This window comes from Molossus molossus, unplaced genomic scaffold, assembly GCF_014108415.1.
Source record: "Molossus molossus isolate mMolMol1 unplaced genomic scaffold, mMolMol1.p scaffold_m16_p_1, whole genome shotgun sequence".
Lineage (NCBI taxonomy): Eukaryota > Metazoa > Chordata > Mammalia > Chiroptera > Molossidae > Molossus > Molossus molossus.
This window is the reverse complement of record NW_023425344.1, coordinates 63,627,196-63,642,208: the sequence shown is the minus strand read 5'-3', so window position 1 is coordinate 63,642,208 and position 15,013 is coordinate 63,627,196. Positions and strand designations below refer to the sequence as shown.

Sequence of the window (15,013 nt, the reverse complement as noted above, 5' to 3'; positions counted from 1 at the left end):
AACAGATCAAGGGTTGGCGTGGGGTAGGGGATGAATAAGTGAAGCACAGAGGATTTTTAGGGCAGTGAAAATACTCTGATACCATAGTGATGGATACTTGTTATACATATATCCAAACCCAAAGAATATACAATACCAAGAATGAACCATATGGACCCTATGTACTTTGGGTGATTACGTTGTGTCAATGTTAAGTTCACCAATTGTAACAAATGTACCACTCTGTTTGGTGATGTTGAAATGGGAAGGCTATGCATGTGTCATGGGGAAGGGGGCATCAGAGCAGAGGGTATATGGGGAACCGCTGTACATTTCCCTCTATTTTGCTGTGAACTTTAAATTGCTCTTTAAAAAATAATAACACCTTTAGAATGGGGGGAAAAGCCACAGCCTAGGAGAAAATATTTGCAAGTCCTATACAGAATAATGTTGTTTCATTCAACATCATTTTGCTGTACTGTTGATGAAATGCCAGAGGAACTTAACTCTCATTTATATCAGCAGATTGTAAAATTGGTTTTGTTATACATTGTTTCACTGCATTTCCAAGAACCTATTCACGTTAAGTGAGGACTGACTGTTTCTGATAAGGGATTTGTAGCCAAGTTATATAATGATCTCTTACAACTCAATAAGAAGAAAAAACATCCCATATAAAAATGAACAAAGATAGGAATAGACTTTTCCTCAAGGAAGTAGTAAGCACACGTCAAGTAAGCACATGAAAAGATGCTCAATGTCATTAGCCATTAGGGAAATGCAAACTAAAACCACCTTGAGATGCCTCCACACGTGAGCTAGAATGGCCACCGTTAAAAAGACAGACACTGCCAGGTTTTGTTGACGATGTAAAGAAACTGGAATCTGCTTTGGACAGTCTGCTCATTTCTTTAAAAGCTAAACATAAATTTATCACATAACCCAACAATTCCACCCCTAGAACTCTAGCCAAGAGAAAATGAAGACATACCCACACAAAGACATGTCTATAAAAATTCATAGCAACATTTTGCATAAGAACCCAAAGCTGTAAATAGCTCAAATGTCCATCAACTGGTAAATGGGCCTGCAAAATAGGGTATTAATAAAAAGGAAAGAAGTACTGATACATTAAAAAATGTTATGCCAGATGCGAAACACTGCATATTGTGTGGTTCCATTTATATGAGCTGCCCAGAAAAGAACTTCAGAGAGACAGAAAGCAGGTCAGCCATCGCCTAAGGCTGGATTGGAGTGGATATTAACTGCAAATGGGCACCAGGGACTTTGGGGGAGTGATTAAAATGTTCTCAAACTGGATGTGGTGATGATTGCACAATGTAATGGTATGTAAAGTCTTTCTCAATATAGCTGTTGAAAAAAATAAACAAATAGAACTGCTGACAGTTCAAATGTATCTGTCCTTTTTGTAAATTTAATTTTGAAAAATTAAGTATAGTTGGTATATAGTATTATATAGGTATATTAGTTTCAGGTGTACAATGTAGTGATTCTACATTTTTATACCTTGCAGTGTGATCACCCCACTAATTTTAGTAATCATGTCACCATATAAGCTTACCACTATATTATTAACTCTATTTCCCTTCACTTTTTTTCACCCATCACCCCAATCACTCCTTTCTGGTAACTATACCTTTGGTCTCTATTTCTGTGAGTCTTTGTTTTGTTTCTTTGCTTGTTTTGTCATTTGGTTTTATTTTTTTTAGATTCCACATATATGTGAAGTCATAAGGTATTTGTCTTTCTATGCATGACTTATTTCACTTAACATAATACCCTCTAGGTCCATCCATGTTGTTGCAAATAGCAAGATTTCATTTTTTATTGCTGCATAATATTCCATTGTGTGTGTGCATCACATCTTCTTTATCCATTCATTTTAATGGACACAGGTTGCTTTCATATCTTGGCTATTGTAAATAATGCTGCAATAAACATAGGGGTGCATATATCTTTTCAAATTAGTGTTTTTGTTTTGTTGTTGTTGTTTTCAGATAAATACCTAGAAATGAAATTGCTGGGTCATATGATAGATCTTTTCAGTGTTTTGAGAAATCTCCATATTGTTTTTCATAGTGGCTACAATAATTTCCAGTCCCACAAACAGTGCACAAGAGATCCCTTTTCTCCACATCATTGCTAACACTTGTTGTTTGTTAACAATTCTGACTTGTGTGAGGTGGTATTTTACTGTGGTTTTCATTTGCATTTTCTTGATAATTAGTGACATTGAGCATCTTTTCATATTTCTGTTGGCCATTGGTATGTCTTTTTGGTGAAAATTCTTTTCATAGCCTCTGCCTATTTTTTGATCAGACTGTTTTTTTGTTTGTTTGTTTGTTATTGAAGTGTATGTGTTTCATATATACAGGATGGAAAAAAGTAAGTTTACAGTTGTGAGTATGTAAAACAGAGTTTATTCTTTTATTATTAGTTATTAACTAGCGTGTTTTCCACACAAACAACTGTAAACCTACTTTTGCTCACCCCGTATTTTGGATATCAACCCCTTACTGACATATCATATATGAATATATTCTCCCATTCAGTAGGTTGTGTTTTTGTTTTGATGGTTTCTTTCTCTGTGTAGTTTGATGAAGTCCCATTTGTTTTTTGTTTGTTTTTGTCTTGCTCAAGAGGACATATCGAAGAAGATATTACTCAGACTGATGTGAAATAGTTTGCTACCTATGTTTTCTTCTAGGCTTCTTATGGTTTCAGGTCTTACATTTAAGTCTTTGATCAATTTTGAGTTTATTTTATTTATTTATTTATTTTTTTTATCCTCACCCGAGGACATTTTTCGTTCAGGTAGAGTGGGAGGGAGAGAGAGGAACAGAGAGAGAGAGAGAGAAACATCGATGTGAAAGGAACACATCGAGTGGCTGCCACCCGCACAACCGACCAGGGCCGGGGACAAACTGCAACCGAGGTACATGCCCTTAGCGGGAACCGAACCCAGGTCTCTCTGGACCACAGGCCGACGCTCTAACTGCTGAGCCAAACCGGCCAGGGCTTGAGTTTATTTTTATATTTGGTGTAAGAGAGCAGTCCAGTTGCATTTTTTTTTTTTTTTTTTTGCATGTATCTGTCCAGTTTTCCCAACACCTCTCCTTGAGGAGACTTATTATTTCATTGTATATCCTTACACCCTTTGTCATAGATTACTTGATCTATAAGTGAGAATTTATTTCTGAGCTCTCTAGTCTGTTCCATTGATCTATGTGTCTTTTGTTTTGTTTTGTTTGGGTTTTGCCAGAACCACTTTGTTTTGATTAGTGTAGCCTTGTAATATAGTTAGAAATCAGGGCACATGATACCTCCAACTTTGTTCTCCTTTCTCAAGAATGCTTTGGCTTACTGGTGGTCTTTTGTGATTCCATATACATTTTTGGATTACTTGTTCTAGTTCTGATAAGAATTTCATTGATATTTTGATAAGAATTTCATTGATCTGTAGATTGCTTTGGGTATTATAGTCATTTTAACTATATTAATCCTTCCAATGCATGAGCATGGTATAGCCTTTCATTTGTATGTGTCCTCTTCAATGTCCTATAATTTTCAGAGTACCTCCTTGGTTGAACAATTCCTAGGTATTTTATTTTTGAGGCAGTTTTAAATAGGATCATTTTCATAATTTATCCTTCTGATTGTTATTGGTGTGTATAGGAGCACAAAAGACTTTTGTTTATTAATTTTGTATCCTGCTACTTTACAGAATTGTTTCATTAACTCTATTAATATTTGGTGGATTTGTAGGGTTTTCTATATATATTATCATCATCTGCAAACATTGAGATTTACTTCTTCCTTTCCAGTTTGGATATCTTTTATTTCTTTTTCTTGTCTGATTGCTGTGACTAGGACTTCCAATACTATATTCAGTAGTACTGGTGAGAGTGAACATCTTTGTCTTGTTCATGATCTTGGAGGAAAAGCTTTTAGCTTTTCACCATTAACTATGGCGTTAGCTGTGGGATTTGTTATATATAGCCTTTGTCAGGTTAAGGAAAGTGATTTCTGTACTCAACTTATTAAGAGTTTATAATATAAATGAATGTTGAATTTTGCCAAATGCTTTTTTTGCATCTATGGAAATAATCATATGATTTGTATCCTTGTTTTTGTTGATGTGATGCATCACATTGTTTTGTGGATGTTGAACCATGCTTGCATTCTTGGTATAAATCCCACTTGCTCATGGTGTGTAAGCCATTTAATGTTCTGATTAATTCAGTTTTCTAGTATTTTGTTGAGAATTTGGGCTTCTATATTCATTGAGGTTATTGGCTGTAATTCTCTCTCTCTCTCTCTCTCTCTCTCTCTCTCTCTCTCTCTCTCTCTCTCGTGTTTTTGGTTTAGGTATCAGGGTAATGTTGGCTTCGCAGAATGAGAATTGAAGCATTCCTTCCTCTTCAATTTTTGGAATTGTTTGAGAAAGATAGCTACTAAATTTTCTTTAAATGTTTGGTAGAATTCACCTGTAAAGTTGCCCAGTCCTTGGCTTTTGTTTGTTGAAAGTTTTTTTTAAATTACTGCTTCAATTTCATTTCTGTTCTGATTATTTGCTTCTTCCTGGTTTAGTCTTGGAAGTTTGTATGTTCCTCAAATTTTATTTATTTATTATGGATTGTTCAATTGTTTGGCATATGATTTATTGTTCATAGTATCATTAAATGTCCTTTGTATTTCTGTGGTGTAAGTTGGAATCTCTCCTCTTTTGTTTCTGATTTTGTGTTCTCTTTTGCTTGATGAGTCTTGCAAAAGGTTTGTCAATTTTATTTATGCTTTTAAAGTTTTATTAATCTTTTCTGTTTTTTTTTTTTTTTTTTTTTTTTTAAATTTATACTCTGATTTTTATTATTTCCTTCTACTTAATTTGGGGTTTGTTTCTCTTTTTCTAGTTTCGTCAGGTGTAAATTTAGATTGTTTATTTGGGATTTTTCCTGCCTCTTGCGGTAGGCCTATATAAGTATAAACTTTCTTCTTATAGTTGCTTTTGTTGCATTCTATAAATTTTGCAAAGTTGCATTTTAATTTTTGTTTATCTCGAGGTAGTTTTTTATTTTGTTTGATTTTCTCTTTGATCCTCCTCCTCTTCCTCTTTCTCCTCGTGGAATTCCTATAATGAGAATGTTAGGACAGTTTATATTATCCCAGAGATCTCTTATATTATCTTCATTTTTTTTAAAGTTATTTTCTTATTTGCTGTTCTGATTAGGTGATTTTCACTGTTCTGTCTTTCAGGTCACTAATCCATTTTTCTGTATTGACTAATCTGCTATGGATCCCTTCTGATGTTTTTTTTTCTTCATTTCAGTTATTATAGTCTTCATCTCTGATTGGTTCTTTATTACATTTTCTATGTCTTTGTTGAAGTGGTCTCTGAGTTCCTTTTGAGCATTTGAGATGCTCAAATTTGCTGAGCATCTTTATAATCATTTCTTGGAATTCTTTATAGGGTAAAATACTTATTTCCATTTCATTAGGGTTTGTTTTCTGGAGTATTTTCTTGTTTCTTCATTTGGGACATAGTCTTCTGCCCCCCCCCCCCTCTTTAACTTTCGGTGTTTGTTCCTGTGAATTGGATAGAATACCTCTCTCTCCCAATCTTGAAAGAGTGGTCTCTGTGTAGATTGTGTGTTGAATAGTTTTGGCAGGCTGGTTGTAGTCAAGCAGCTGTGTGTGGTGCCTGGTGTGTGGCCTGCCTTTAAGGAGTGGGTCCTGGGTGGGGCAGCCTGCAGTGTCCATGCTTCCTTGCCCTTGTAATCTGGGTCAGACTGCCTATGTAGACAGAGCTGCTTGGTTTGCTCTTGGCGTGCCCTGTTGCTTTAACTGTGATCAGAGCAGGATCTGGGCAGGGCTGCTTTGCATGCTTGCCTCAACACCCCACCAGCTCTGCTCCCTCTCTGGACGGTGCAGCTCCTCATGCACTAGCTGTGCCCCTATCCACAGGAGCAGCCCTGTGTGAATGCCCTGTTGCATAAAATGTCAAGTCAGAGCAGGGTATGGGTGGGGCTGCTCTTTGTGCCTGCCTTTCAACGCCCTACTAGTTCCACCCTTTCCCTGGGAGGGGCAGTCTTCATGCAGCCTGAGGTGCATTGTGCTAGATTTTACCCTCTCCAGACAGGGCAACCCTGCACACACACAGCAGCAGCCTACTCACTCTGCATGGGGCAGCCCTGAATGTGGGTACTGCAAAGTTTTGCTAGCTCTACACAGAAGGATCAAGAGTCCATAGTGCCCCACTATCTCTACACTTTCTGGGCAGGGTATCCCTGAAGGCAGGTACCATGGGGTTTTTTTTGCTAGTTCCACCTTCTCTCTGGGGGGGAGCTCCGTGTACATACAACCCAATGGGTGCACAGAACAGCACCCTGCTGTACCTGCTGAATCCGTTTTCAGGTGGAGGGGCACCATGTGTGCACTGTGGCTCCCTCTGTTTCTGCTGGATCTAGCTACAGTGCCCTGCACGTCTGCCAGAGAACCTGGATGGAGCTCCTGCCCTCCACCACGTGCCAGGGAAATGTAAACAATGGTGCTTCCCAGTTCCTCTGACCCCGGGTCATTCTCTCAGTTCCCTGAGAACTGTTGTGGTTCCCCGACCTTCTCTACGAGGTCCTTTCCTCTTGCTTGTTGTATAGCTGTTCATTGGCTCAAAGTTGTCTCTTAGGAGGAGCTGCTCTAAGTCTAGGTGTACATCTGATGTGTTCTTGGGAGGGGGCAAGCTTGGCCACTACCTATGCTGCCATCTTGGACTCGTCCCTCAAATGTGCCATATCTGGACTAGCTGAAGCCTCTGATTCCTTATCACAAGTTTTTTAGATTTATTAAAACTAATTAAAATATACTTATTTAAATATGTTCTTCAAACTTATTACTCTTATAGATCCTGTCTAGTTGGCATTGCATTCTTGACTAGAAAACCACCTTGATCCGTTAAACTCAGCTGGTTGCACAGTGAAGGGAGGGTCTGAAAACTTAAATTCCAAATCCCATATCCTGTTGTGCCGTAGGCTTGGCAGAGCAGCTTGCGATTTCATTCTCTGAGACACCTTCGGGTCAACTCCCCCCTCCATGAATCTCTCTCTCTGGGCAACAAGGCTTTTACTTTACCCACCCATGTCTTTTGTACACATTAGAGAGCCAGACGGTATTCTCTGCTCCTTTGGAAAACAAACTTTATCACCATCAGATAATGTTCCATTCACCGACCCTTCCACAGTGACTCTCGACGTTACCTGATGGTTCAGGAAGATTCTCCTCTCTGCACAGGAAAAGGAAGACAACAGGATGAAGGTAGGACAGTCTTCTGATTTGGGTGAAATCGTCCAGATCCACTTTTTTTTCTTCTTTTTTTGCAGCCACTGCATACAACTTTCCAAATAGAGCCCTTCCCCCAAGAAGTGAAGTTGAAATGTAAGTTTCAGGAGCAGGCAGACAAATCTGGCTGTGGACCATCTGCAGGGCAGACAGCGCCTCCAGAGGTCAGAGTGGTAGTCTTGTTTTCCCCCAAACCTGGTTCATACATTGTCCTTGCCGTGATAACCACCACCTTGCGTGGCATTTAACTCTGTCTCGAGGCAGGGAACCACCCGTTCTCATGTTTTTCTTGGTGCTAGGGAACAAAGCAATCTGGGTGTCTGCTGGACATTCCAGGCTTGCTGACGAGAACCGACGGGATGCCTACCATTGAAAGGACACTTGGCTAACTCTACCTCAATCACTGTGGCCTGCTGCGGTCCCCTTTCTGTCCGCCGCTTCCCACTGTGGGTGGGCAGAAAGGAGACTCAGGGTGACTGCCCAGTTCCTCTAGGCTGGACACAAACCAAGGCACATTCATAAGTTCTTACTTATCCCTTAAACTTTAGTTTAAGGCTTAAAGTGACCCCAGCAACTAGCAATAACGAAGCCCATCTCAACGCTTTGCAAAATGAAAACTGGGCTGGGCAGGGAAGGGCTGTCCAAGAGACACAGGTAAGTCAAGTCCAAACCCATTCGTGTGTTCCGAAGCTTGAGGGTCTGGGGAGTGCTGGCCCTGAGCCAGACGCTGGGAACACAGCGGCCGATCCACCCAGACACCATGCTGCAGCCATGCAACTTCTAGTGGGGACTGGATCAGACGTCCTCCAGAATCTGTGTGTGTAATTGTAAACTGTGCCACTGAAATTCAGTCCTTACTCTTTCTAGTGAAAGGATATCACTTCTGGATAAACACATGTTCCTTCATCACCAGGACTTCATTATCTCATCCCTGAAGATGTCACTGTAGGGGTTGGTGATAGAAAATACACAATACTTATGTATGTCCATCATTATGATGGAAACACTAGTTGAACGAACATTTCTTCTCCAATGAGAAAATGGCACGACAAAGTCAAAATGTGATTTATTTGTTTTATTTTCTTATGTTTCAGTAAAAGATTCGGAGAACTGATTGACACATTTCATAAGCTGTCTCCTGCCCATATATATGTACAGTTTCTACATTTTCTTTTTTTACTGAACAAGGTGATACTATCTTTGTTCAAATCAAAGTACAAAGTGGTACTGTAAATGAAAAAAAAGGGTGTGTGTGGGTGGGTGGTCTTTTATTTTCAGGCAGTAAATGTGTATGTACCACCACAAGGGAAAGACATCGAAGAAACACTTGCATCCCACAGGTTAAAAAGTCAAGCAATTAGTACCATGACAGTACCTCCAAAAATAGAAAATTTGGAACAGTTAGCCATCACCAGGAAGGAGGTTCCTAGTCTTTCATTTTTCTGCCACCACGTGCTCCACTGGAATTTAAACCCTCTTTACAGTACAAATATAAAAATAACCCAAGTCAGGGTTTTTCATATAATGCTATTCAAGTACACTAAAAAGGTACTTGAGCGCTCTGTTCATTTACTGTTTTACATATAGAATAATGTATACCCACCTCAAAGTATATTTGAGAAAAGCTATTGTGACACCAAACATTTCTAGCTTAACATTTTATTATAATATTGATGTTCTCGCAGGTACCCGGTGACGCTGTCCTGTAGCTCTGTGCCGCGGTGCCTTGCCGGTCGCTCCGGAGAGACCGAGGGAGCTGTGTCTCTCCGTGGGGTTCTCACTGTGCAAATCACCACGTTTTCAACGTTAAGTTCCTACTACAAAATTTTCATTCTATTTTTAAACTTTGGTATGCTAAATCCTGTTATGATCAAAATTGGGAACTTCTATGAGGCAAATAATGAGATGGTGAAAATTCACTTGTAGGTAGCCCGTGATGGCATTTCTGACGCCAGTGCCAGGTTGTTATGGAACAGTGTGAAATGACGCGGACTGATCACACCCATGTGGTGAATCAACTGCACGCGTGCCAGCCAGGAATCTGACTCGGTAGGGAGTTCGACCGGGTCCACCGTAACCCTGCAGTGCTATGTGCTGCGAGCGCTCGACCACATCCCAGAAGGGAACCCAGGCACAGCTACAGTCCGTAATCGCAGGTAGAGCAGGAAAGGAATATACAATAATTGAAAACTGTTTCTGATTTAAACAAAAATATTTCCTCTTTTCCTTAGTAAAACATTCTTTAAAATATATCTATTTCTCCTCTCTGAACGTTTAGCCCAGGAGCCATAGGCAATTTTCAGAGGTTTATTGCTGACTCTTCAGTACAAGAAATGTGGTTGTAAAGAACACACGGCAACATGCGCTTATTTGTATTCACTGATAAGACACTTGTCCTCATCTGGTTACAGTGTCCCGTCCATCAGAGAAAGGTCTGACATTCGTGTGCTTTTGTTCAGAATCACTTCTGCTTGATTTTCATTCTTGGAAGAAAAATACCATCCGCTGAGGTCCTCAGGTTTTATGACATGATGTGAAAGAGGAAAGGGACGGAGATTAGCTGCCCCCATGGAGTCAGTCTGGGATGGGGTCTCCAGGCAGGTCTTCCTTCTTGCCAGGGGAGTGTCCAGTGCACAGGAGGGAAGCCCAGGGCACAGCCGGGCACCCCTCTGCTTCAGCCACCATCCCTACTCACTACCCTACATATTGGTCTTTTGTAGTTGTGGCTACAGAACTCACAGAAACCTTTTCATGGGAAACAGGAAAGGCAGAGAACTGGCCAAGAGGTGTGCTGGGCCCCACGTCACTCATTGTCTTACGCGTCTCCTGAGCTACTGCCGTCTGCAGATCACCGGTGGAGCATGCATAATGTTCTTCATAGTAGAATTCTCCTTTGTTTCTCTTGAAAAGCTTTACCGACATTAGGTTTTTCCAAACAGCTTTATCAGAAGTAGAGTTTAAGCCAATAAAGATAGAAATTTCATCCTCCCTCTCTTGAATTTCAAACCTGCCTAAAAGTGGAATGTTTTCCCCTGGCAAATCTTTACTTACTTTATCCAACTCAGCCCTTCAGAAAATACTTCAAAACTAGAGGAGGAGGAAGTTCGAGAGAACTAACTTCCTATTGTGCCTTACATAAAACGTTTTGCTAAAGTTGAGAGCAGCTCCAAGTGCAAAAGTAAATATTTGTGCAGAGGGCACGCTGCCAGGTGCAATCTCATGATGTCCTCAACCTACTCATCTTATAGTATTTGATTCTTTAAAACAGTCTTTTTAAATTATGAAAATGGCAAGTAAGGGAAAGGAAGTTAACATCAGAAAATACACTTTGGAAAAAGTACAGGCTATTTTGATGATGATTTGCTACTTATTCAATAACTTAGATCAAGTGTTCGTTAAATATTCACAGTAATTTCAGAGAAGGAACATTCGTGTCCATAAATCTTCATTCTAGTGCATTTTCAACCATTTTTCTGTACATTTACAAAATTTCATTTATCAGTGCTTTTCTGTAGAATTCCTTATTGTCGATTCAGTCTTGCCCTCTCTGGGTCCAGTTATACCTTCAGGGTGGGCTGCAGGATCCCTTTCTCAATGAGATGAGTCTTCAGGGTTTTATATATATTTAACTGCTGCTCTGGTTGAAGCACCAACAACTGCTGTAGCACTTTGCTGGGATTCGGGCCCCTGATAACAAAGCAGAAAGGAAAGTTCATGCTATTTTAAGAGAGCCAAAGGAAGCACAGACCCACAATTTAAAGTAAACGCTGCATTTAAGTGCAGAGTAGTAATCTTTGCAGAACTGAAGCAGCTCTTGACCAGAGCTCACTTTAATGCCCAATGTTAGTGTGTCAACAGTAAGAAAAACCCCGAAGGAATCTCGGCTGAGAGGCCTACAGCGCAGACATGGTAAGAATGCACAAGCACGAGACCCCGGGACAAGTAGGCAGTCCGGAGGTACCGATCGGAGCTCTACAGACATTCTCAAAAGGCCAACCTGAGTTAGAGGGGCGGACAGATAGCGAACCCTGAGATTGGGCAAGACACAAAAACTACCCTGTAAGGAAAGGAGCAAAATTCCTGGTGGATGAGGATAGGACAAATTCTTTTGGCTTGTTAGCGTCAGAGAAAGTTCAGACGGTGGAAGGTATTTTGTTGAAGAACTGCCCTGGGGAACTATGACTGTTCAAGAGACAGGACAGAAAGGTTCTGAGCCCAGCACTGAATTCCTACCCGGCATCCACAGCAGGTGTGCCACACCCTCTGTTCACAGGTGGTCTTAGGTAAACCCCAGGATAAGAAACAAAGCGGAGTTGCTGTAGTTGAGAGAGCCTGCCCTTCCCCGCCTCCCCCAGCCAGGAGGAAGTGACCAGGTGGAACTGAAGGTGCTCAGGCCAGTGATGAGATGCGCTCTCCACAGCCTGCGCGGGGCCCTCCGCAGGGGCTCAAGCAGCCCGGCTCCGCCCCGCTCTGCCCACCCTTCCCTGGTGCCGTCAGAACACTCCAGAACAGGACCCCTGCCCTCAGCTTCCCTGCTGCGACACCTCCTGGGCTCTAGAACGCAACCCATTTATACACTGGAGATCAGGCGATCGCCCAAAATGCTATTTTGTCAAGTTCAGAATGAACCTAACTCAGCTTTGAATGGGTATATAGTGTTCTTTGTCATTTCTACGGTCCACTTGAATAGAAGAGCATGGTTTACTCTGTGAAGAGCAGTCAGTCAACTCCAATGGGAAAAAGTCATGGGTAATACATAAAGAATGGTGCAGGGAAAGACTTTTACATGAGTAATTAAACTTACAACTTTGAATAAGGACCGTTCAGTTCAAATGGAATTACGGGAGCAGAAAACCCTGGCAACAAAGAAATGCCTGCTGCACAGTGATCTCACAATAAAAATCTTGGATTTGAAAACTGCGCAGTACTCAGATTTAGCCGTCCCCTGGGTCACCTTTGTGCAAATGCCAGAAGCTGCAGCCATGTGTCCCTCTCACCAGTCTCAAGTCAGGACACAGCTTGTCTTAGATTTCTTCAAAAGACTCAGCAACTTCATAACGTAAACCCAGGAGGGCCCACGAGGAAAGGGAGGCTTTTCTAGCAAGTTCAGCTAAATGCAAAGTTGCCAGCAGGTGCTCCCCGCCGGCTGCGGCCTGGCACCGGCACCGTATTTCTAATAGTCTAAATATTTGCTCTCCAGTGGTGGACAACATGGCTCAGCACGACTTCTCTCTACTGGGAGAAAAGTACATTTTTTAAAAAAATGTTAAAAGTATGAATTAATGCCCCAATCGCTGCCATCTGCTGAAAAGACCGAGCTCTGGAGGCTTAAACACTAAATACTAATACTCAGCTATATCAGTAAATAAACTGCACAAATAGACTGAATATTTCAAATAAAAAGACAAAGACTGTCAACTAGGCTACAAAAAAATCCAGCTATATGCCTTGTTAGAAGAGAAAAGGAAAAACACACTTTCACTATAAGGGTAAAGTAATGCTAAAAATAAAAGTAGGGACAAAGAAATACTATGCAAACACTAACCAAAAGGCCGCTGGTGTAGCTATTCTACTGGCCAATAAAATAGGCTTTAAGCAGCATAAAGCCGGGCATTGTAACGACATCGGGAGAGATTCAGCAGGGAGACAGGGCAGGCCTAAAGGTATATGTACTTCATATAACCTCAGAATGTATAAAGCAAAACTGACAATTAAAAATAGCAATAGGTAAATTTATTAAAAATCCTAGTGGGAGGATTTGTAGCTGACAGAATAAGGGGACAGGAAAAAACATCAATACAGAAGCTTTAGCTAAACTGCACCGAATAGTCATATACAACACGCCCACCAGAAACTGCAGATCGTGCACATGGAACATGTACCTGAATAGACAATGCACTGAGGCACAAAGCAAGTCTCAACAAATGTTAAATACGGAAACAACAGCCTGATTCTGACCACAGTGGAATTAAGGCAAAAATCAATCAAGGAAGGAGAACAGAAATTTCCCATTTGTTTGGAAATGAATCAGTACACGTTTAAATAATCCACGTGTCGAAGATACAATACTGGAAATCAGAAAACATTTGTCACGAGTAATGAAAATACAAATACGACATCTAGGATGAGAATAAAGCAGTACTTAGGGTGAAATTTATAGTCTTAGATGAATATATTAGACAAGACTGAAAATTAATAATGTAAGCTTTATCTCAAGAAGCCTGAAAGAATAGCAAATTGAACCTAAAGAAAGATGAAGGAGGAGGAGGAGTTCTGAAGATGGCAGGTAGGTAACCGCGGTATCGCGTCCTCCCACAACCACATCAAAATTACAACTAAACTACAGAACAACCATCATTCAGAACCGCCTGAAATCAAGCTGAATGGAAATCCTACAACTACGGAATTAAAGCAGCAGCCACATCAAGACTGGAAGGAGGAGCGGAGGTGGAGGGGCTGGTCCCACACCCACGTGTGGCGGATAAAAATCAGGAGAGACCTCGGCTGGGAAGGTCCTCCCTGAGGACTGAGGGGTCCCCGTCCCACACCAGGCGCCCAGCTCAGGGTCCCAGTGCCAGCAAGAGAGTCCACATCACTTCTAGCTGGAAAAACCAATGGGAACTGAGGCTCAGGGAGGCTGCGGCTAAGGAAGCCCCAGCAGTTCCTCTTAAAGGGCCCGCGCAGAGACTTACTCAGACCTGCTCCCTCTGAGCTCCAAGGGGAGGCAGCTTGAGGGGCACCAGAGAACAGGGAAGAACTGAGCTGTATGGCCTTCGGATGAGGGCTGGAGGGGCAGCTTTCTCTTGGACAGACGTGCTGGTGGAGGCCGTTGTTCCTTTGGTGAGCCCTTCCCCCACAGGGCAGGAAGACAGCCGCCATATCTGGGACTCCAGCAACCTGGCTCACACTGCTTGGCCCACTCTGGTGACTCCCTGAGGCCCCCCTCACCCAGCTTTCAGGCCCATCCAAGCTGTTTCCAAAGGCTTTACCATAGGATTGGCCTGTCTTGGATCCTGCTTCAGTTTCCTAAAATCTCTCAAACAAGCAGCATCTGGTACCTGAGCCCACCAGTGTACCTGGCACCATTGGACCAGTGGACACCCTGTGTTAACACAGACCAGTGCACAGTAGCGGAGCTGTCAAGGTGCCAGTTGCACAAACCACAAATGGCAGGGAGCCCAGCACCATCCCCCGCAGTAGCAGCCCGATCAAAGTTGAGATATACCCCCAGCAACAAAGGCTGGGGAGCAGACATCCATCCCCAGGCAACAGAAGCACAGACCAGCAGCTGAGAACTACCCCCCCCCCCAAAAAAAAAACTACAGCAAAGGCTGAGCAGGAGCTGAGCCCCACTGGGCAGCAGCACTCCCCAACCACCAGCGGCGGGACCGGCGGCTCCAGAGGACCCGGTGCGACCCAGCGGCCCACAAGAGCGGCACAGAGCCAGGGCTAGAGAGAAACCAGTCTCAGCGAGCCCATACTAGAAGCAGCCAGCCTTGGTTCACAACTTGGCTTTTCTGGGACACCTCCCAGCCCAGCACAAGAATCAGCCATCTGCAGATCAGTTTGTAGCTTATGGCCCCGGGTAGAACACCAGGCAGTGGCTGACCTTGCCCCAAAGCCAGCACACCTGGTGGACAACTTCAGACCACATCGAAATACCACCACCCAACCACCTCCACAA

General features: G+C 42.2%; 1 protein-coding gene across 1 annotated transcript in view; it reads right to left on the bottom strand.

Moving 5' to 3' along the window:
• Window positions 1–10,383: 10,383 nt before the first annotated feature.
• Window positions 10,384–15,013, bottom strand: part of CDS1 (CDP-diacylglycerol synthase 1) — a 61,994-nt gene continuing 57,364 nt past the window's right edge. The window contains exon 13 of the mRNA XM_036243898.1: window positions 10,384–11,016. Coding sequence (XP_036099791.1) covers window positions 10,887–11,016 — 130 coding nt within the window. The 3' untranslated portion in view covers window positions 10,384–10,886. The remainder of the gene's footprint in view (window positions 11,017–15,013) is intronic.